At 44.8% G+C, this 24,047-nt stretch overlaps 1 protein-coding gene across 1 annotated transcript in view; it reads right to left on the minus strand.

Annotated features, from left to right (window-relative positions):
• LOC110508229 (low-density lipoprotein receptor-related protein 8-like) overlaps positions 1-24,047 on the minus strand; it is a 170,836-nt gene that overhangs the window by 79,670 nt on the left and 67,119 nt on the right. The window contains exon 4 of the mRNA XM_036966528.1: positions 15,497-15,625. Within this exon, the coding sequence (XP_036822423.1) occupies positions 15,497-15,625 (129 nt within the window). The remainder of the gene's footprint in view (positions 1-15,496; positions 15,626-24,047) is intronic.

Genomic DNA, 24,047 nt, shown 5'->3' on the forward strand with positions numbered 1-24,047 from the left:
TGAGTTCTGGAAAACCAGGGAATTTTAGGAAAGTTACAGCAATTTTGCAACTGCAGTCAGAAGGGTTAAACTAACTCCTACAGTACAGTCAGAAGGGTTAAACTAACTCTTACAGTACAGTCAGAAGGGTTAAACTAACTCCTACAGTACAGTCAGAAGGGTTAAACTAACTCCTACAGTACAGTCAGAAGGGTTGGTTAAACTAACTCCTACAGCACATTCAGACGGGTTGGTTAAACTAACTCCTACTCTGCATTCAGAAGGGTTGGCTAAACTAACTCCTACAGTACAGTCAGAAGGGTTGGCTAAACTAACTCCTACAGTGCATTCAGAAGGGTTGGCTAAACCAACTCCTACAGTGCATTCAGAAGGGTTGGCTAAACTAACTCCTACAGTGCATTCAGAAGGGTTGGCTAAACTAACTCCTACAGTGCAGTCAGAAGGGTTGGCTAAACTAACTCTTCTGATTTCTTCTGCATTTTATTAAGTAACAGACATTTTCTAAAATTGATTAAATTATAATTTTTCCTCTAACTACTCCACACAACACCCCATAATGACATAGTGAAAACAGATTTTTAGAAATGTGTGGTAATTTATTAAAAAGAAAAACAGAAATACCTTATCTACATACACCACCATTCAAAAGTTTGGGGTCACACCAACTTGTCCTTGTTTTTGAAAGAAAAAAATAATAATTGTCCATTAAAATAACATCAAATTGATCATAAATGCAGTGTAGATTTGTAAATGTTGTAAATGACTGTAAATGGCAGATTTTTTATTGAATATCTACATAGGCGTACAGAGGCCCATTATCAGCAACCATCACTCCTGTGTTCCAAAGGCATGTTGTTTTAGCTAAGAAACAAAGACCTTTCTTCTGAAACTCGTCAGTCTATTCTTGAATGAAGGCTATTCCATGCAAGAAATTGCCAACAAACTGAAGATCTCGTACAACGCTGTGTACTACTCCCGTCACAGAACAGCGCAAACTGGCTCTAACCAGAATAGAAAGAGGAATGGGGGGCCCCGGTGCACAACTGAGCAAGGGGACATGTACATTAGAGTGTCTAGTTTGAGAAACAGACGCCTCACAAGTCCTCAACTGGCAGCTTCATTAAATAGTACCCGCAAAACACCAGTCTCAACGTCAACCTCAGTGCATGTCAGAGCAAAAACCAAGAAATTAGGTCAAAGGAATTGTCCGTAGAGCTCTGTGACGGGATTGCATCGAGGCACAGATCTGGGTAAGGGTACCAAAATATTTCTGCAGCATTGAAGGTCACCAAGAAGACAATGGCCTCCATCATTCTTAAATGGAAGAAGTTTGGAACCACCAAGATGCTTCCTAGAGCTGGCCGCCTGGCCAAACTGAGCATTCGGGGGAGAAGGGCCTTGGTTAGGGAGGTGAACAAGAACCCGATGGTCACTCTGACAGAGCTCCAGAGTTCCTCTGTGGAGATGGGATGAGCCTTCCAGAAGGACAACCATCTCTGCAGCACTCCACCAATCAGGCCTTTAAGGGAGAGTGGCCAGACAGAAGCCATTCCTCAGTAAAAGGCACATGACAGCCAACTTGGAGTTTACCAAAAAGGCCCCTAAAGGACTCTCAGGCCATGAAACAAGATTCTCTGGTCTGATGAAACCAAGATTGAACTCTTTGGCCTGAACGCCAAGCTTCACATCTGAAGGAAACCTGGCACCATTCCTACGGTGAAGCTTGGTGGCGGCAGCATCATGCTGTGAGGGTGTTTTTCAGCAGCAGGGACTAGAAGACTATTCAGTATTGAGGGAAAGATGAACGGAGCAAAGTACAGAGAGAACCTTGAAAACCTGCTCCAGAGCACTCAGGACCTCAGACTGGGGCAAAGGTTCACCTTCCAACAGGCAAACGACCCTAAGCACACTGGCAAGACAACACAGGTGTGGCTTTGGGAAAAACTTCTGAACGTCCTTGAGTGGCCCAGCCAGAGCCCGGACTTGAACCCGATCGAACATCTCTGGAGAGACCTGCAAATAAAATAGCTCCCCATCCAACCTGACAGAGCTTGAAAGGATTGGCAGAGAAGAATGGGAGAAACTCCCCAAATACAGGTGTGCCAAGCTTGTAGTGTCATTATGGGGGATTGTGTTTGGATTGACGACGAAAAAAATACAATTTAATCAATTTTAGAATAAGGCTGTAACGTAACCAAACATGGAAAATACAATACAATGTACATACAGATGTGGGACAATGCTAGAAGTAAACAGGACAGTTAAGATTAAAGATACGGCCTAAAAGACACCCCAGCCATCATTCTCATCATTATCAGAGTAAAAAGCAAAAGGCTCTCCTATGGGATAACATTGCTTGTTCTTCTGTTCTATACCAGACTTACGGAGATCTTGTTAAACTGAACTGATCTTTTGTTCTAGGGACTTCACCAGCGGGACATGGGAGCCTGTTGGTTCAATTTCACCAGCGGGACATGGGAGCATGTTGGTTCAATTTCACCAGCGGGACATGGCAGCCTGTCGGTTCAATTTCACCAGCGGGACATGGCAGCCTGTCGGTTCAATTTCACCAGCGGGACATGGGAACCTGTCGGTCCAATTTCACCAGCGGGACATGGGAGCCTGTCGGTTCAATTTCACCAGCGGGACATGGGAGCCTGTCGGTTCAATTTCACCAGCAGGACATGGGAGCCTGCCAGTTCAATTTCACCAGCGGAACATGGGAGCCTGAGGGTTCAATTTCACCAGCGGGACATGGGAGCCTGTCGGTTCAATTTCACCAGCGGGACATGGCAGCCTGTCGGTTCAATTTCACCAGCGGGACATGGCAGCCTGTCGGTTCAATTTCACCAGCGGGACATGGGAGCCTGTCGGTTCAATTTCACCAGCGGGACATGGGAGCCTGTCGGTTCAATTTCACCAGCGGGACATGGGAGCCTGTCGGTTCAATTTCACCAGCAGGACATGGGAGCCTGCCAGTTCAATTTCACCAGCGGAACATGGGACAGGCGTGCTCCTTCCTGCTGAGAAGACTTCAGTGCCTATGTGTGTTATTCACAGAGAGAGAGAGCTAGGGAGAGAGAGAGAGAGAGAGAGAGAGAAGAGAGAGAGAGGAGGATGGAGGCAGAGAGAGAGAGAGGGGGAGGAAGAGACTGAGAGACGGGACAGAGACAGCAAGAGAGAAAGAGGCAGAGGGAGGGGGAGGGAGGCAGAGAGAGAGGGGGAGAAAGAGGGAAGCAGAGAGAGAGACGGAGGCAGAGAAAGAGAGAGGGGCAGAGAGAGAGAGGAGAAGGAGAGAGAGAGAGAGAGGAGGCAGAGAGAGGGGCAGAGAGAGAGGCGGAGAGAGAGAGAATGAGAGACAGCGAGAGAGAGAGATGCAAATTGGGGAGAGAGAGTGAGAGGGAGGCAGAGAGAGAGAAAGAGAGAGAGAGAGACAGTGAGACAGTGAGAGAGAGAGGCAGTGAGAGAGAGAGAGAGAGAGAGAGAGAGAGAGAGATAAAAAAGAGAGAGAGAGGGGGGGATGGAGGCAGAGAGAGAGAGAGAGGGAGAGGGAGGCAGAGAGTGAGAGACGGGACAGAGACAGCAAGAGAGAAAGAGGCAGAGGGAGGGGGAGGGAGGCAGAGAGAGAGGGGGAGGAAGAGGGAGGCAGAGAGAGAGGGGGAGGCAGAGAAAGAGAGAGAGGAGGCAGAGAGAGAAACAGCGAGAGAGGCAAAGAGAGAGAGGCGGAGAGAGAGAGAATGAGAGAGACAGCGAGAGAGAGAGAGAGAGATGCAAATTGGGGAGAGAGAGAGGGAGAGGGAGGCAGAGAGAGAGAGGGAGATGGAGGCAGAGAGAGAAAGAGAGAGAGAGAGAGAGAGAGAGAGAGAGAGAGAGAGAGAGAGAGAGGGAGGGAGGGAGGGAGGGAGGCAGGGAGAGAGAGAGGGAGAGGGGGCAGAGTGAGAGAAGGGGCGGTGAGAGAGAACGGGACAGAGAGAGAGAACGGGACAGAGAGAGAGAACGAGACAGAGAGAGAGAACGAGACAGAGATAGGATGCATAGTGGGGAGAGAGGCAGAGAGAGAGAGAGAGAGAAAGGCAGAGAAAGAGAGAGAGAGGCCAGGAGAGAGAGAGAGAGAGAGAGAGAGAGAGAGAGAGATGTGGAGGGCAGGATTCAACTAAATGCATAACTTTACTTGTGGCTCAATTAGCAAAACGCCTCGCCGCAATGCACTTGCTGAATGGAGTGGAGAGTTCTGTTTCCAAGAGGGAGCAGTCTCTAGAGTCCAGGGTTTCCGTTAGCTGGTAATAGCCGGCTTTTGGCCTCACATGTTTTTTAAAAGCCAATCCATAAAATTGACACCAGCCAATTGTCCGGGATAAAAAAACAACTAAACATTGCGAAATAATGTTTTTTTTATGCCTATTTACTGATGGGAATACCAGGTAATGAAAAACATTTGGCCGGTCATGCTTATCGATCTATGGGTTCATTTGCATACTTTTTGGGAATTACATTTGGCGCGTGTATATTCATTATGTATCTTATTTATCACATTAACAAACAGCAAGCAGATACAGAGCCTTTAAGTGGGATATCTGTCAGCTTTAAATGGGGAATCTGTCAGCTTTAAGTGGGATATCTGTCAGCTTTAAGTGGGATATCTGTCAGCTTTAAGTGGGATATCTGTCAGCTTTAAGTGGGATATCTGTCAGCTTTAAATGGGGAATCTGTCAGCTTTAAGTGGGATATCTGTCAGCTTTAAGTGGGATATCTGTCAGCTTTAAGTGGGATATCTGTCAGCTTTAAGTGGGATATCTGTCAGCTTTAAGTGGGATATCTGTCAGCTTTAAGTGGGATATCTGTCAGCTTTAAGTGGGATATCTGTCAGCTTTAAGTGGGATATCTGTCTGCTTTAAGTGGGATATCTGTCAGCTTTAAGTGGGATATCTGTCAGATTTAAGTGGGATATCTGTCAGATTTAAGTGGGATATCTGTCAGCTTTAAGAGGGATATCTGTCAGATTTAAGTGGGATATCTGTCAGATTTAAGTGGGATATCTGTCAGCTTTAAGTAGGATATCTGTCAGCTTTAAGTGGGATATCTGTCAGCTTTAAGAGGGATATCTGTCAGCTTTAAGTGGGATATCTGTCTGCTTTAAGTGGGATATCTGTCAGCTTTAAGAGGGATATCTGTCAGCTTTAAGTAGGATATCTGTCAGCTTTAAGTGGGATATCTGTCAGATTTAAGTGGGATATCTGTCAGATTTAAGTGGGATATCTGTCAGCTTTAAGTAGGATATCTGTCAGCTTTAAGTGGGATATCTGTCAGATTTAAGTGGGATATCTGTCAGATTTAAGTGGGATATCTGTCAGCTTTAAGTGGGATATCTGTCAGCTTTAAGTGGGATATCTGTCAGCTTTAAGTGGGATATCTGTCTGCTTTAAGTGGGATATCTGTCAGCTTTAAGTGGGATATCTGTCAGCTTTAAGTGGGATATCTGTCTGCTTTAAGTGGGATATCTGTCAGCTTTAAGTAGGATATCTGTCAGCTTTAAGTGGGATATCTGTCAGCTTTAAGTGGGATATCTGTCTGCTTTAAGTGGGATATCTGTCAGCTTTAAGTGGGATATCTGTCTGCTTTAAGTGGGATATCTGTCTGCTTTAAGTAGGATATCTGTCAGCTTTAAGTGGGATATCTGTCAGCTTTAAGTAGGATATCTGTCAGCTTTAAGTGGGATATCTGTCAGCTTTAAGTGGGATATCTGTCAGCTTTAAGTGGGATATCTGTCTGCTTTAAGTGGGATATCTGTCAGCTTTAAGTGGGATATCTGTCAGCTTTAAGTGGGATATCTGTCAGCTTTAAGTAGGATATCTGTCAGCTTTAAGTGGGATATCTGTCAGATTTAAGTGGGATATCTGTCAGCTTTAAGAGGGATATCTGTCAGCTTTAAGAGGGATATCTGTCAGCTTTAAGTGGGATATCTGTCAGCTTTAAGTGGGATATCTGTCAGCATTAAGTGGTATATCTGTCAGCTTTAAGTGAGATATCTGTCAGCTTTAAGTGGGATATCTGTCAGCTTTAAGTGGGATATCTGTCAGCATTAAGTGGGATATCTGTCAGCTTTAAGTGGGATATCTGTCAGCTTTAAGTGGGATATCTGTCAGCTTTAAGTGGGATATCTGTCAGCTTTAAGTGGGATATCTGTCAGCTTTAAGTGGGATATCTGTCAGCTTTAAGTGGGATATCTGTCAGCTTTAAGTGGGATATCTGTCAGATTTAAGTGGGATATCTGTCAGCTTTAAGTGGGATATCTGTCAGCTTTAAGAGGGATATCTGTCAGCTTTAAGAGGGATATCTGTCAGCTTTAAGTGGGATATCTGTCAGCTTTAAGTGGGATATCTGTCAGCTTTAAGTGGGATATCTGTCTGCTTTAAGTGGGATATCTGTCAGCTTTAAGTGGGATATCTGTCAGCTTTAAGTGGGATATCTGTCAGCTTTAAGTGGGATATCTGTCAGCTTTAAGTGGGATATCTGTCTGCTTTAAGTGGGATATCTGTCAGCTTTAAGTGGGATATCTGTCAGCTTTAAGTGGGATATCTGTCAGCTTTAATTGGGATATCTGTCAGCTTTAAGTGGGATATCAGTCAGCTTTAAGTGAGATATCTGTCTGCTTTAAGTGGGATATCTGTCAGCTTTAAGTGGGATATCTGTCAGCTTTAAGTGGGATATCTGTCTGCTTTAAGTGGGATATCTGTCTGCTTTAAGTGGGATATCTGTCAGCTTTAAGAGGGATATCTGTCAGCTTTAAGAGGGATATCTGTCAGCTTTAAGTGGGATATCTGTCAGCTTTAAGTGGGATATCTGTCAGCTTTAATTATTGGGATATCTGTCAGCTTTAAGTGGGATATCTGTCAGCTTTAAGTGGGATATCTGTCAGCTTTAAGTGGGATATCTGTCAGCTTTAAGTGGGATATCTGTCAGCTTTAATTGGGATATCTGTCAGCTTTAAGTGGGATATCTGTCAGCTTTAAGTGGGATATCTGTCAGATTTAAGTGGGATATCTGTCAGCTTTAAGTGGGATATCTGTCAGCTTTAATTGGGATATCTGTCAGCTTTAAGTGGGATATCTGTCAGCTTTAAGTGGTAATCTGTCAGCTTTAAGTGGGATATCTGTCAGCTTTAAGTGGGATATCTGTCAGACAGTGTTTTTATAAACCCAATCATTGCGCAACAATTCTAAACGCACGCCTGTGTTAAAAATACTTTTTGGGCCACGATTAACAAGAGCTGCTAAACTCAGCAACAAACCTGAAACCTGAACATTTTACTACATATTATGTCAAAGTAGCCTACGCAAAATCCGACCCATATTTGTGGAGGCCATTATTTTATAAAGACTTCCATATGCTATTGAATCCAGTAGACCGTCATGGTAAATAAGAATTTGTTCTTTAACTGACTTGCCCAGTTCAATAAAGGTTCATAAAATTTTTTAAAAAACAGTAGCCTATTTCTCTCATGTTCTATTGGTTATCAACATTCTTTCCGTGTCATGCCAAATGCATGTCCGGACGTAGCCTACAGTGCGCATTGCTGCACTAATAACGTTAAGAAATAGTGTATGAAGATTTTAAGCTAAACTTTCAGATCTGTTGCACCAGATGAATTGCTTTATAACCTTTTTCTTATGTAGCCTAGGCCTACTGGTTGTATGACTGTGGGAACTATCCTACTGGTTGTATGAATGTGGGAACTATCCTACTGGTTGTATGAATGTGGGAACTATCCTACTGGTTGTATGAATGTGGGAACTGGCCTACTGGTTGTATGAATGTGGGAACTATCCTACTGGTTGTATGAATGTGGGAACTATCCTACTGGTTGTATGAATGTGGGAACTATCCTACTGGTTGTATGAATGTGGGAACTATCCTACTGGTTGTATGAATGTGGGAACTATCCTACTGGTTGTATGAATGTGGGAACTGGCCTACTGGTTGTATGAATGTGGGAACTATCCTACTGGTTGTATGAATGTGGGAACTATCCTACTGGTTGTATGACTGTGGGAACTATCCTACTGGTTGTATGACTGTGGGAACTATCCTACTGGTTGTATGAATGTGGGAACTGGCCTACTGGTTGTATGAATGTGGGAACTATCCTACTGGTTGTATGAATGTGGGAACTATCCTACTGGTTGTATGAATGTGGGAACTATCCTACTGGTTGTATGAATGTGGGAACTATCCTACTGGTTGTATGAATGTGGGAACTGGCCTACTGGTTGTATGAATGTGGGAACTATCCTACTGGTTGTATGAATGTGGGAACTATCCTACTGGTTGTATGAATGTGGGAACTATCCTACTGGTTGTATGACTGTGGGAACTATCCTACTGGTTGTATGAATGTGGGAACTATCCTACTGGTTGTATGAATGTGGGAACTATCCTACTGGTTGTATGAATGTGGGAACTATCCTACTGGTTGTATGAATGTGGGAACTATCCTACTGGTTGTATGAATGTGGGAACTATCCTACTGGTTGTATGACTGTGGGAACTATCCTACTGGTTGTATGACTGTGGGAACTATCCTACTGGTTGTATGAATGTGGGAACTGTCCTACTGGTTGTATGAATGTGGGAACTGTCCTACTGGTTGTATGAATGTGTGAACTGTCCTACTGGTTGTATGAATGTGGGAACTGTCCTACTGGTTGTATGAATGTGGGAACTATCCTACTGGTTGTATGAATGTGGGAACTATCCTACTGGTTGTATGAATGTGGGAACTGTCCTAGTGGTTGTATGAATGTGGGAACTGTCCTAGTGGTTGTATGAATGTGGGAACTGTCCTACTGGTTGTATGAATGTGGGAACTATCCTACTGGTTGTATGAATGTGGGAACTATCCTACTGGTTGTATGAATGTGGGAACTATCCTACTGGTTGTATGAATGTGGGAACTATCCTACTGGTTGTATGAATGTGGGAACTATCCTACTGGTTGTATGACTGTGGGAACTATCCTACTGGTTGTATGACTGTGGGAACTATCCTACTGGTTGTATGAATGTGGGAACTATCCTACTGGTTGTATGAATGTGGGAACTATCCTACTGGTTGTATGACTGTGGGAACTATCCTACTGGTTGTATGAATGTGGGAACTATCCTACTGGTTGTATGAATGTGGGAACTATCCTACTGGTTGTATGAATGTGGGAACTATCCTACTGGTTGTATGAATGTGGGAACTGTCCTACTAGTTGTATGAATGTGGGAACTATCCTACTGGTTGTATGAATGTGGGAACTATCCTCCCACAACTGTCCCAGGGTCTGTTTGGGCTATTTCTGTCTCTACAAACAGGAGCATCCATAAGGCTAGGGGAAGCTTAGCTAACTTAAATTGAATTGCCCTAACTGTCTAGCCTAATTAGCCTATTGCTGTCTATACAGAAATACATTCAAAATAGGCTACTATTCACACTATCACCGTAGGGACAACTTCGTTTTTATTGATCTGTTGGTGTTGGTCAGTGTCACCCTGTAATTTGTCGGATTAAATCAAGAGTTGATGATTTTGTGTGTAGATGAATCATGAATACTGAGAATAAGGAGAACCAGATTAATGGATGTAACAGTGAACAGCCAGGAACCAGGAGGAAACATTGTGGTAAGTGTGTGTGTGTGTGTGTGTGTGTGTGTGTGTGTGTGTGTGTAAAAAGATAGGCATGTATTATTGTCGTATTGAATATATCACAGTTTACGCCTGTTTCTAGTAGCTGGCTGGTTGCTTAGAGAGATGACATGTACTGTATTATTAGGTGCCAGTCATTGTCATTCTATCTTAATGCACCTCTCTGCCTGGTGAATAGCAACACACACACACACACACACACACACACTGTGTTACGGCTCCTTAGAAGTAAAGCCCGCTTCCACCTCTCTGCCTGGTGAATAGCAACACACACACACACACACACACACACTGTGTTACGGCACCTTAGAAGTAAAGCCCGCTTCCACCTCTCTGAATGGTGAATACCAACACACAGACACTGTGTTACGGCTCCTTAGAAGTAAAGCCTGCTTCCACCTCTCTGCCTGGTGAATACCAACACACACACACTGTGTTACGGCACCTTAGAAGTAAAGCCCGCTTCCACCTCTCTGAATGGTGAATACCAACACACAGACACTGTGTTACGGCTCCTTAGAAGTAAAGCCCGCTTCCACCTCTCTGAATGGTGAATACCAACACACAGACACTGTGTTACGGCACCTTAGAAGTAAAGCCTGCTTCCACCTCTCTGAATGGTGAATACCAACACACAGACACTGTGTTACGGCTCCTTAGAAGTAAAGCCTGCTTCCACCTCTCTGAATGGTGAGTCAATCCAATTCAATCTAATTTAACTCAAAATGTATTGACAGTCAGATGGGCTGCATAACAGATGTGACCATAGAAAATGATAGAGGACTCTAGTGCCCAAAAGCTTGTTTTAGCATGGACAGTGTCATTGAGGACCATTATGAAGTAGTCAATTGGGTGGGACTTCCTATGGGTTAAAGAAGGATGACAGAATTCCATCCAGGTCATCAGGATCCCTCAGCCAATTAATTATACTCTTGAGCAAACATTCCATAACTGCAGGTGGCAGGAAATTGACAACTTTGACTTTATACCAGTTCAGACAACACCCTCCAGGGGGCAGTATGCACCCTTTCAGTTTGTTTGTTACCAACTCGCGGAAACAGTAGAAAAATAAAATGGACTACTTCAGAATGGAGATGACCTCAATGGCGCTGGCTGTGCACTCACAGACACCATAACGGGACAGATAGTAAGATGACTCCTCTATCATTCTCTATGTTTGAAACCGAGTGGCATCGTCAGAGTTGCCGGTGGTAATTCCGTCCATCCAGCATCCCTCCAGGTACACACACGCATACAAACACACACACACTCAGGCATACAAACACACACACACATACAGGCATACAAACACACACACACACACACACACACACACACACACACACACACAGGCATAAAAACACACACACACACACACACACACATACATATAGGCATACAAACACACACACAGGCATACAAACATACAAACACACACACACAAACAAACACTTAGGAGAAATGAAAGATCTAAGGTCCCCAAGACGTAGATAATTAGAGCTGCAGAACAACGCCGTGTCCACGACCGATTCCGCCAGGAAATCAATTATCATCCACCGGTACTGTGGTGGTGGTGGCATCATCCTCTCTACATCCTCAGGCTTCAACGGGCTTCAACGGGCTTCATCGGGCTTCATCGGGCTTCAACGGGCTTCATCGGGATTCAACGGGCTTCAACGGGCTTTATAAGCTAAGGCACTGTAGTATTTAGACGTTTTCCTGAACATGTGGCCAGATCCACACTGGAAGTACACCAGCTTTTTATTGTCCAGTTTTTCTTCAGATTTGATCAATTGTTCAGGAGAATTCAGGGTACTAAATCAAATTGATTTATAAAGCCTATCTTACATCAGCTGATATCTCAAAGTGTTGCACAGAAACCCAGCCTAAAACCCCAAAACAGCAAGCAATGCAGGTGTAGAAGCACGGTATCATACTACAGTATTATACTATAGTATTATACTACAGTATTATACTACAGTATTATACTATCAGTATTGTAATGACAGAGGGACTTTTGTCTGAGCTGCGGGAGTTGTGTCACAGCAACAGTAGTTCACTTCCTAATATGGATGACTTACTATACACTCTACAAGCCCAGCAGTGTTTCAGCTCCAGGGGACTTCCTAATACTATACACTCTACAAGCCCAGCAGGCTCTCTATGGACCCAGACTGACAGTATAGAGAGGCTCTCTATGGACCCGGGCAGACAGTATAGAGAGGCTATCTATGGACCCAGACTGACAGGATAGAGAGGCTCTCTATGGACCCAGACTGACAGGATAGAGAGGCTCTCTATGGACCCAGACTGACAGGATAGAGAGGCTCTCTATGAACCCAGACTGACAGGATAGAGAGACTCTATGGACCCGGGCAGACAGTATAGAGAGGCTCTCTATGGACCCAGACTGACAGGATAGAGAGACTCTCTATGAACCCAGACTGACAGGATAGAGAGAATCTCTATGAACCCAGACTGACAGGATAGAGAGGCTCTCTATGAACCCAGACTGACAGGATAGAGAGGCTCTCTATGAACCCAGACTGACAGGATAGAGAGACTCTCTATGGACCCAGACTGACAGGATAGAGAGGCTCTCTATGGACCCAGACTGACAGGATAGAGAGGTTCTCTATGAACCCAGACTGACAGGATAGAGAGGCTCTCTATGGACCCAGACTGACAGGATAGAGAGGCTCTCTATGGACCCAGACTGACAGGATAGAGAGGCTCTCTATGGACCCAGACTGACAGGATAGAGAGGTTCTCTATGAACCCAGACTGACAGGATAGAGAGGCTCTCTATGGACCCAGACTGACAGGATAGAGAGACTCTCTATGGACCCAGACTGACAGGATAGAGAGACTCTCTATGAACCCGGGCTAACTACGGCTGAAAAACCTGACAAGCTACACTGAGCAAAAATATAAACACAAGATGTAAAGTGTTTGTCTAATGTGTCACAAGCTGAAATAAAATATCCCAAAAATGCACAAAAAGCTTATTTCTCACACATTTTTGCACACAATTGTTTTTACATCCCTTTCAGTGAACATTTCTCCTTTGCCAAGATAATCCATCCACCACATGATCATTACACAGGTGCACCTTGTGCTGGGGACAATAAAAGGCCACTGTAAATTGTGCAGTTTTGTCACTCAACACAATGCCACAGATGTCTGAAGTTTTGCCAGAGCATTGAATGTTCATTTCTCTACCATAATCCACCTTTAGAGCATTTGGCAGTACGTCCAACTAGCCTCACAACCACAGACCACGTGTACGAAGTCGTGTGGGCGAGCGGTTTGCTGATGTCAACGTTGTGAACAGAGTGCCCCCTGGTGGTGGTGGGTGTATGGTATGGGCAGGCAGGCATAAGCTACGGAAAACGAACACAATTGCATTTTATCGATGTCAATTTGAATGCACAGAGATACTGTGACGAGATCCTGAGGCCCATTGTCGTGTTTTTCATCCTTCGCCATCACCTCATGTTTCAGCATGATAATGCACTGCCCCATGTCGCAAGGATCTGTGCATGTCCCAGTTCTTCCATGGCCTGCAAACTCACCAGACATGTCACCCATTGAGCAGGTTTGGGATGCTCTGGATCGATGTGTTCGACAGCATGTTTCAGATCCCGCCAATATCTAGCAACTTCACACAGCCATTGAAGAGGAGTGGGACAACATTCCACAGGCCAACACCACCAGTCTGATCAACTCTATGTGAAGGAGATGTATCGTGCTACATGAGGCAAATGGTGATCACACCAGATACTGACTGTTTTCAAAGCCACGCCACTACTTTTAATTAAGGTATCTGTGCGTTGGACTAGTAACCGAAAGGTTGCAAGTTCGAATCCCCGAGCTGACAAGGTACAAATCTGTCGTTCTGCCCCTGAACAGGCAGTTAACCCACTGTTCCTAGGCCATCATTGAAAATAATAATTTGTTCTTAACTGACTTGCCTAGTTAAATAAAGGTAAAATAAAAAATAAATAAAAATATCTGTATTCCCAGTCATGTGACATCCATAGATTAGGGCCTCATGTATTTATTTGAACTGACTGATGTCCTTATATGAACTGTAACTCAGTAAAATCTTGAAATCATTGCATGTTGCATTTCTATTATTTTAAGAAGGCAGTAGATCTTTGCCACTTTGATTCAGACTTCAGACTTCAGCTCATTTAACCATAGGAGTGTTATGGGCAGAGTGGCATAGATATATTTTATAACCTTGGTTCAAAAACACTTTAATCATATACTATTTCAAATAATAATTTTAAAAAACTTAAGCTGAGCATGATTGAGTTTACCTGGTGCAATGAGACCACTAGATTAGAAGAAGAAGAAAGAAAACACTAAAAATCATTTCTAAATGGAAAGATTTCTAACAGTTTTCGAACCCAGGCCTGGTTTTAAGAGGCTTTTTGTAATTGTCTCTTAGCTCTGCAGCGCTGTAGTAAATGCAGGCTCACAGACCATATCTAGGAGGAGTAAATAGTTGTTTTTGATTTCCAATACACACGGTGGAAATAGGACTGTGGGTTTTCTGAGGAAAAACAAATCGAGCGATTGCGGTGGAGAAGTGAAATGAAGCCACACAGAAACAAACTCTGGGACCCAAATGATAGTAGGAAAACACACAGCATCTTTTTCTCTCTGCTCTTTCCCCCAATCTGAGGGAAATACGACAGGGAAGCTTCCTGCGCCACGGTGGAGCTCCAATCATCCAGTCTCCTGCGGTACTGTCACTACAATCAATTTCTCCCGACGTGAGGGAGGGAGGGAGGGAGGGAGGGAGGGAGGGAGGGAGTGAGGGAGGGAGGGAGGGAGGGAAAATGAGAAGCTGAGTCTTTCACGTTGCCTTGTAAAGTAGGGCAGGAGTGTAGTCACGTGTGTGTGTGTGTGTGTGAGAGAGTGTGCAGAGAGGCACCACAGTGACGCGTGATTGGGTAGAGGGGAGGGTGACGCCATCATCCATGGTTGATGGATTGATGCTTGCATCATGCAAGGCTGGATTGGGTTGAGTTGGAGACTCTTGCTATCGCTATGGTTGCGATGAGTCATGGTAGACACCAAAGGTTCCGGCGGCCACCAAGGGCAAAATCTACATTGATTCTTACATTTGATATTGAATTTGCAACCTTTGATTTGGCATCAAAGTCAATGTATTTTCTTAGCAGAGCTGACTTATTCATTGGCCCTTTATTCATTGGAGTCTCAAACGGCACCCTATTCCCTACATGGTGCACTACTTTAGACAGGTTCTGGCCAAAAGTAGTGCACTAGGCAACAGGGTGTAATTTGGGAGCCGTTGTGTCCCCCGTCGTCAGAAGATCAATCAAACGGAGAAAAGAACCCCCAAAATGCCCCATAACGGAGGAAACGGAGAACTGTGATCAAAATAATCCATTCTATTGGTTCCTTTGACCCCGCCCACTCACGGCATGTCACACGGTCGTGGGCTCATTCAAAGCTCCGTAAAATCCTAACCTGGGACGTGTGTTCAAACACAATGCTATGACTAGCGAACAGCCGTTGCCATTCCTAAAGGGTGTGAATAAAAAAGCTAAGGAGGCAAAAGACTGACACAAACAGTGGTACTACTACAGCTTAGTGGTTCAAGGGTTAAAGGTCACTGAGAAGAAACACACCCCTTCTTTTCTCACCATAGTGTCCAGTTAAAATCTAGTGCAGTCAGTGGGCGGGACTATTGCCCATCCACAAATTAAGGACACCTGTCTCAGCCAATGGGTGGGTTCTATGGCGTTTGATTGACAGCTGTCCATCACACTCACCGGCGGCACAGTCCTCCTCGTCCGACCCGTTCTCGCAGTCCCGCTCGCCATCGCATCGCCACGACAACGAGACACACTTGTTGGTGGAGCCGCCGCAGTCAAACTTCTCCGAAGGACACGTCTGCTTGCCTGGAGGGGAGAAAGGGAGAGTATGTTCCATTCCAACACGTTGCACCCTTCTCTGCTGCCCTCACTCACTCCACAGGTCTGAGAGGCTTGGGTAGGTGGGTTAGGGGTAGGTAGGAAGGGTTTAGGGTCTATTGACTAGGGTGTATAGAAGGGTTTAGGGTCTAACAGACTAGGGTGTATAGAAGGGTTTAGGGTCTAACAGACTAGGGTGTATAGAAGGGTTTAGGGTCTAACAGACTAGGGTGTATAGAAGGGTTTAGGGTATAATAGACTAGGGTGTATAGAAGGGTTTAGGGTCTAACAGACTAGGGTGTATAGAAGGGTTTAGGGTCTAACAGACTAGGGTGTATAGAAGGGTTTAGGGTCTAACAGACTAGGGTGTATAGAAGGGTTTAGGGTCTAATAGACTAGGGTGTATAGAAGGGTTTAGGGTCTAACAGACTAGTGTGTATAGAAGGGTTTAGGATCTAACAGACTAGGGTGTATAGAAGGGTTTAGGGTCTAACAGACTAGTGTGTATAGAAGGGTTTAGGGTCTAACAGACTAGTGTGTATAGAAGGGTTTAGGATCTAACAGACTAGGGTGTATAGAAGGGTTTAGGGTCTAACAGACTAGTGTGTATAGAAGGGTTTAGGATCTAACAGACTAGGGTGTATAGAAGGGTTTAGGGTCTAACAGACTAGTGTGTATAGAAGGGTTTAGGGTCTAACAGACTAGGGTGTATAGAAGGGTTTAGGGTCTAATAGACTAGGGTGTATAGAAGGGTTTAGGATCTAACAGACTAGGGTGTATAGAAGGGTTTAGGGTCTAACAGACTAGTGTGTATAGAAGGGTCTCTTGTCCTGATGTGTGTTTTAACATATATATATATTATTTATTAATCCCAGCCCCCGTAAGAGGCCTTTTGCCTTATGGAGGCACTCATTGTAAATAAGATTTTTTTCTTAACTGACTTCTCTAGTTAAATAAAGGTTAAATTAAATAAATATGCTGTTCTCTCAACCCTGAATAGACAAGGCAGGAACAACACAGCAGATGTACCAGTTGGCAGCAGAGAACAACATCTTATTCTGAGAGAACCCAGCTCACTAACCACAACAGTGGTGAAGAGAACCCAGCTCACTAACCACAACAGTGAAGAGAACCCAGCTCACTAACCACAACAGTGGTGAAGAGAACCCAGCTCACTAACCACAACAGTGGTGAAGAGAACCCAGCTCACTAACCACAACAGTGAAGAGAACCCAGCTCACTAACCACAACAGTGAAGAGAACCCAGCTCACTAACCACAACAGTAAAGAGAACCCAGCTCACTAACCACAACAGTGAAGAGAACCCAGCTCACTAACCACAACAGTGGTGAAGAGAACCCAGCTCACTAACCACAACAGTGAAGAGAACCCAGCTCACTAACCACAACAGTGGTGAAGAGAACCCAGCTCATTAACCACAACAGTGGTGAAGAGAACCCAGCTCACTAACCACAACAGTGGTGAAGAGAACCCAGCTCACTAACCACAACAGTGAAGAGAACCCAGCTCACTAACCACAACAGTGGTGAAGAGAACCCAGCTCACTAACCACAGCAGTGGTGAAGAGAACCCAGCTCACTAACCACAACAGTAAAGAGAACCCAGCTCACTAACCACAACAGTGGTGAAGAGAACCCATCTCACTAACCACAACAGTGAAGAGAACCCAGCTCACTAACCACAACAGTGGTGAAGAGAACCCAGCTCACTAACCACAACAGTGGTGAAGAGAACCCAGCTCACTAACCACAGCAGTGGTGAAGAGAACCCAGCTCACTAACCACAACAGTAAAGAGAACCCAGCTCACTAACCACAACAGTGGTGAAGAGAACCCATCTCACTAACCACAACAGTAAAGAGAACCCATCTCACTAACCACAACAGTAAAGAGAACCCATCTCACTAACCACAACAGTGAAGAGAACCCAGCTCACTAACCACAACATTGGTGAAGAGAACCCAGCTCACTAACCACAACAGTGAAGAGAACCCAGCTCCCTAACCACAGCAGTGAAGAGAACCCAGCTCCCTAACCACAGCAGTGAAGAGAACCCAGCTCACTAACCACAGCAGTGAAAATAACCCAGCTCACTAACCACAACAGTGAAGAGAACCCAGCTCACTAACCACAACAGTGAAGAGAACCCAGCTCACTAACCACAACAGTGAAGAGAACCCAGCTCACTAACCACAACAGTGAAGAGAACCCAGCTCACTAACCACAACAGTGAAGAGAACCCAGCTCACTAACCACAACAGTAAAGAGAACCCAGCTCACTAACCACAACAGTAAAGAGAACCCAGCTCACTAACCACAACAGTGGTAAAGAGAGAGAGAAAGAGAGAGAAAGAAAGGGAGAGAGAAAGGGGGAGAGAGAGAGAGAGAGAGTGAGAGAGAGAAAGAAAGGGAGAGAGAGTGAGGGAGAGAGAGAAAGAAAGGGAGAGAGAGAGGGAGAGAGAGAGAGAAATAAATAGATAGAGAGAGAGGGAGAGAGAGAGAGAGCAAGAGGGAGAGAGCAAGAGAGCGAGCGAGAGAGAGAGAAAGAAAGGGAGAGCGAGAGAAAGAAAGGGAGAGAGAAAGAGGGAGAGAGCAAGAGAGCGAGAGAGAGAGGTAGAAAGAGTGAGGGAGAGAGAAAGAAAGTGAGAAAATAGCTACCCTATCCTCTAACCGATGGCCCTTTCATTAACTACACACTTAATCCCCCTCCGTCGATAACAAGGGAATCAAATACCAACCGTGTGCTCAAGTCGCTCGACACTAAGACAACGTAGTGATTGATTCGATTATGCTAACTTGGGACTTCCACAAGCTGTCGCTATAGTTGTGGCTAATGCGTTTTGTTCGAGAAAGGGACCCTAAAGGCCAAATAAAAGCCAATTTGTCAGGGGCAGAGTGACATTTGCGTCGCAGTTGTTTACCGGTGGAGTGACAAATGAAGACTCAACATCTCGACTTTTATGACACAGGAACTAACAGGGATTACGACATTTGTAGTACAATAGTTGGCTCACTGACACTAAAGTATCTATGATGTGAGTTTCTATGATGTGAGTTTCTATGATGTGAGTTCCTTGTTTTGATCTGTATGGCCTCACCTGTAAGTGCAGGTAACTGCCAAAAGAATGGAAACACTTGAATAAATGAGCAATACAAACTTTATTGAAAGCAGGTGCTTCCACACAGTGTGTAGTGAGTTAATTAAGCATTTCACCATTAAAAAAAAGGAAATTGTAACCAGAGCTGGGTTCAAAATAGTATTCATGTTTTTCCTTAAACACTTTCGCTGCGCTTGATTGAGTTTGCCTGGCGCAATGGAGCTAATAGAATAGTTCCAAAAGTGCAAACCCTGGACCATTTGGCGCTCAGGGAGGCTCAATCAAGCACTTAAAGTATTGGGGGGAAAAACAAATACTATTTGAACCCAGGTCTACACTACAGCCCTACAAGGCAGCCAGAGAGTCAGTCAATGGGTCGTACTGCCTGGTGGTAGGGAGGTTGAGAGAGTAACTTGGCCCAGGCAGCTGAGCAGAAGAAATGGCACCAAACGCTCAGACGACACACACACTAAGTCACGGGCAGATTTACTGCTTAATTAAGCTGGGCTAGCGTAGCCACGTCCCTCTCTGTGAATTATGGGTCAGGTACAAGAACGCTAGCTAAGCTACAGTATCAGCCTGCAACGTTTCCTACCATTAGCATAACTAGCGTTAGCATACTACTCTATTCATGGCTCATGCAGCTTACTCACAGTGAATAAGGCATTGTTGTTTACCACAATATGTGTATGGTCTGGGTTCAAATGCAGGTCGTCATGGGGGATGTGGCATGAATCAGTACACGTGAAGACACGTTATTATGATGCTAATACATTGGCGCTGATGAGTACAGTACACATGAGCAGTGAACTGTGAAAACATGTTACATACAGCTAATGTGAAGTAAGCAATAAAAAGAAAGAAATGCTCACACACACACACACACACAGACACACACACAGACACACACACAGACACACACAGACAGACAACCCCTCTACACACACACACACACACAGACACACACACACACACACACACAGACACACACACAGACACACACACACACAGACAGACAGACAACCCCTCTACACACACACACACACACACACACACACAGAGAGACAGACAGACAGACAACCCCTCTACACACACACACACACCCTCTACACACACACACACACACACAGACAGACAACCCCTCTACACACACACACACACACACACACACACAGAGACAGACAGACAGACAACCCCTCTACACACACACACAGAGACAGACAGACAGACAACCCCTCTACACACACACACACACACACCCTCTACACACACACACACACACACAGAGACAGACAGACAACCCCTCTACACACACACAGAGACAGACAGACAACCCCTCTACACACACACACAGAGACAGACAGACAGACAACCCCTCTACACACACACACACACACACACCCTCTACACACACACACACACACACAGAGACAGACAGACAACCCCTCTACACACACACACACACACACACACACACACAATCCCAATGAAATACACATATTTGCATAACTAAAATCCTCTCCGTTATTCAGCCAGTCATTCTCATTACCTCATTCCCTCTAACAGGTTAAAGCTCAACATCTACAAAGAGACAACTGTCTGAGGCTGTTTTCATTAACCTCCCCTCCTCCTCCTCATACAACTATCCATAATCCTGTGTGTCATTCAACATCTAAAATGGACCAAAATGGTTTTATTAAATCAGATGTCTGTCAATAGAGTGTATGTGTATCGTCAGGTATCAAAGGCTTCTTTCGGAAAAGCTGCACCAAAGCTTATACTGTTTGCTATCTTTCCTGCAGCTGCACAGAGCTGTCACTCTAAAATGTCTGCTGCATGTGTCACATCATATGGAAATAACAATTTGTTCTTAACTGACTTGCCTAGTTAAACAAAGGATACATTTAAAAATTGTAAAAAATAAAATCAAGCAATGATGGATATTACCAACAGCCGGTGCTTGAAGTAGAATTAAAAGGCACTGGCACTAATTTTATGTGCCGGGACTCATTACAATGTTACAGTACCAGTGTTCATATTTGAGAATTAATATTCTGTAAGAGGTGCAAGTACTCCAGTAGAAAATGTGAGGTGCCTGTACTCTGTGCTCTGTGTGCTCTGTGCGCTCTGTGTGCTCTGTGCGCTCTGTGTGCTCTGTGTACTCTGTGTACTCTGTGTACTCTGTACTCGGCCCTGTCTAAAAGCCTCACCCTCTTTTTCAGGCTCAATTCAAGAACTGCCAACAGTCATCTTGAACCGAGGTCGAAGGGGAATAGGAAAAAAAAGTTACACATTTTAGCCAATGGTGATTCATCCTGTCTAAAAAACTGAAATGTTATAGATTCCGTGATAGTAATGTAAAGGTCAGGTTAAAGGTTAAATTTCAAATCAGGCTGTAAAGCTGAACTTCCTGGATGTGGAACTGAATAGAGATTTGAAAAGAAATGGGAGTCCATTCTGCTGTTCTGACATGGGAGTCCTCCTCACTGTTCTGACATGGGAGTCCATTCTGCTGTTCTGACATAGGAGTCCTCCTCACTGTTCTGACATGGGAGTCCTCCTCACTGTTCTGACATGGGAGTCCTCCTCACTGTTCTGACATGGGAGTCCATTCTGCTGTTCTGACCTGGGAGTCCTCCTCACTGTTCTGACATGGGAGTCCTTTCTACTGTTCTGACATGGGAGTCATCCTCGCTGTTCTGACATGGAGTCCTCCTCACTGTTCTGACATGGGAGTCCTTTCTGCTGTTCTGACATGGGAGTCCTCCTCGCTGTTCTGACATGGGAGTCCTCCTCACTGTTCTGACATGGGAGTCCTCCTCACTGTTCTGACATGGGAGTCCTCCTCACTGTTCTGACATGGGAGTCCTCCTCACTGTTCTGACATGGGAGTCCTCCTCACTGTTCTGACATGGGAGTCCTCCTCACTGTTCTGACACGGGAGTCCTCCTCACTGTTCTGACATGGGAGTCCATTCTGCTGTTCTGACATGGGAGTCCATTCTGCTGTTCTGACATGGGAGTCCATTCTGCTGTTCTGACATGGGAGTCCATTCTGCTGTTCAGACATGGGAGTCCATTCTGCTGTTCTGACATGGGAGTCCTCCTCACTGTTCTGACATGGGAGTCCTCCTCACTGTTCTGACATGGGAGTCCTCCTCAGTGTTCTGACATGGGAGTCCATTCTGCTGTTCTGACATTGGAGTCCTTTTTAATGTTCTGGAACAGTGAACACGAGAACAGATCAATATTTCTACAGTAATAAATACACAAGACGGGGAGTATACGGTATCTGTTGATCCTCTGTAATTCCACTATACATCGCTAGGAAAACTATTTCAAGTGAATCTCCACAGAGAGCCATTTATTTTTCAGTACTTTTGAGTAACTAACCCGCTCAGCCAAAACCCCAGCCTTAATCTTTCATGTGTCAGTGTAACACTACTCCAGTGTGTAATTATGAGACAACTCACTGCACTACAATGATCTAGGGCTTTTCTGTCTGTGTACACGGATATAGAGGAAAAGAGAACGAGAGAGAGAAAGACAGAGACAGAGAGAGAGACAGAGAAACAGAGACCAAGAGACAAGGAGAGAGAGACAGAGAAACAGAGACCAAGAGACAAGGAGAGAGAGACAGAGAGACAGAGACCAAGAGACAGGGAGAGAGAGACAGAGAAAGGGAGACAGAGAAAGAGAGAACGACAGGGAGAGAGCGACAGAGAGAGAGACAGAGAGCGAGAGACCGAGCGAGAGACAGAGAGCGAGAAAGACAGAGAGAGAGACAGAGATCGAGAGACAGGGAGAGAGAGACAGAGAGACAGAGACAGGGAGATAGAGATACAGAGAGACAGGGAGAGAGAGAGAGACCCCATTTAGGCCCCCTCAGATCAGACCTATGCCCCTCCTGCCCATTCCATGCACCCCACCCCCGCAAAGAGGGCCTCAACATGGAAGTCACACATACGCCCAGGCAGTGAGCGGGAAAACAGGCCACTCTTACACTAGCCCAAGCCAATGGCATGTACCAGATGCTCAGCAGGCTCTGCTCACACTTACTGGTCTGAGGCCAAACCACACAACCAACAACATTGGACACTTTATGGAACACAAAGCCTTCACTATCTCATCCTGGAATATCCAAGGCCTGAGGTCATCTGCCTTTGGCCTAAAGAACAGGAACCTGAACTTCACCAAAGAAATCAGTAAAACTGACATTTTCATCCTGCAAGAAACCTGGTATAGAGGAGATGGACCCACTGGTTGCCCTCTAGGTTACAGAGAGCTGGTAGTCCCATCCACCAAACTACCAGGTGTGAAACAGGGAAGGGACTCAGGGGGTATGCTAATTTGGTATAGCGCAGACCTAACTCACTCCGTTAAATTAATCAAAACAGGAACATTTTACATTTGGCTAGAAATTCAAAAGGAAATTATCTTAACAGAGAAAAATGTCCTCCTGTGTGCTACCTATATCCCTCCACTAGAATCCCCATACTTTAATGAAGACAGCTTCTCCATCCTGGAGGGGGAAATCAATCATTTCCAGGCCCAGGGACATGTACTAGTCTGTGGTGACCTAAATGCCAGAACCGGACAAGAACCTGATACCCTCAGCACACAGGGGGACAAACACCTGCCTGCAGGTGACAGCATTCCCTGCCCCATATGCCCCCCTAAGCAAAACTATGACAACATAACCAACAAAAACGGGTCACAACTCCTGCAGCTCTGTCGCACGCTGGGTATGTACATAGTCAATGGTAGGCTTCGAGGGGACTCCTATGGTAGGTACACCTATAGCTCATCTCTTGGCAGTAGTACTGTAGGCTACTTTATCAGAGTCTCTCAGAGCGTTCACAGTCAGCCCACTGACACCCCTATCAGACCACAGCAAAATCACAGTCTACCTGAACAGAGCAATAATCAATCACGAGGCATCAAAGCCAAAGGAACTGAGTAACATTAAGAAATGCTATAGATGGAAGGAATGCCATTTGGAAATCTACCAAAAAACAATTAGGCAACAACAAATTCAAGCCCTTTTAGACAATTTCCTGTGGAAAACGTTCCACTGTAATAGTGAAGGTGTAAACGTGGCAGTAGAAAATCTTAACTGTATATTTGACCTCTCAGCTTCCCTATCAAATCCAAAAAACTCAAACAGAAAACCAAAGAAAATGAATAACAATGACCAATGGCAAAAATGTCCAACCAAAAACATAGAGACTCAGAAAACCTGAGCCTACGCCTTCACTATGGTGAATAACTAAAACAATACAGAAATACACTA

The sequence above is a fragment of the Oncorhynchus mykiss genome, chromosome 28 (genome assembly GCF_013265735.2).
Source record: "Oncorhynchus mykiss isolate Arlee chromosome 28, USDA_OmykA_1.1, whole genome shotgun sequence".
Lineage (NCBI taxonomy): Eukaryota > Metazoa > Chordata > Actinopteri > Salmoniformes > Salmonidae > Oncorhynchus > Oncorhynchus mykiss.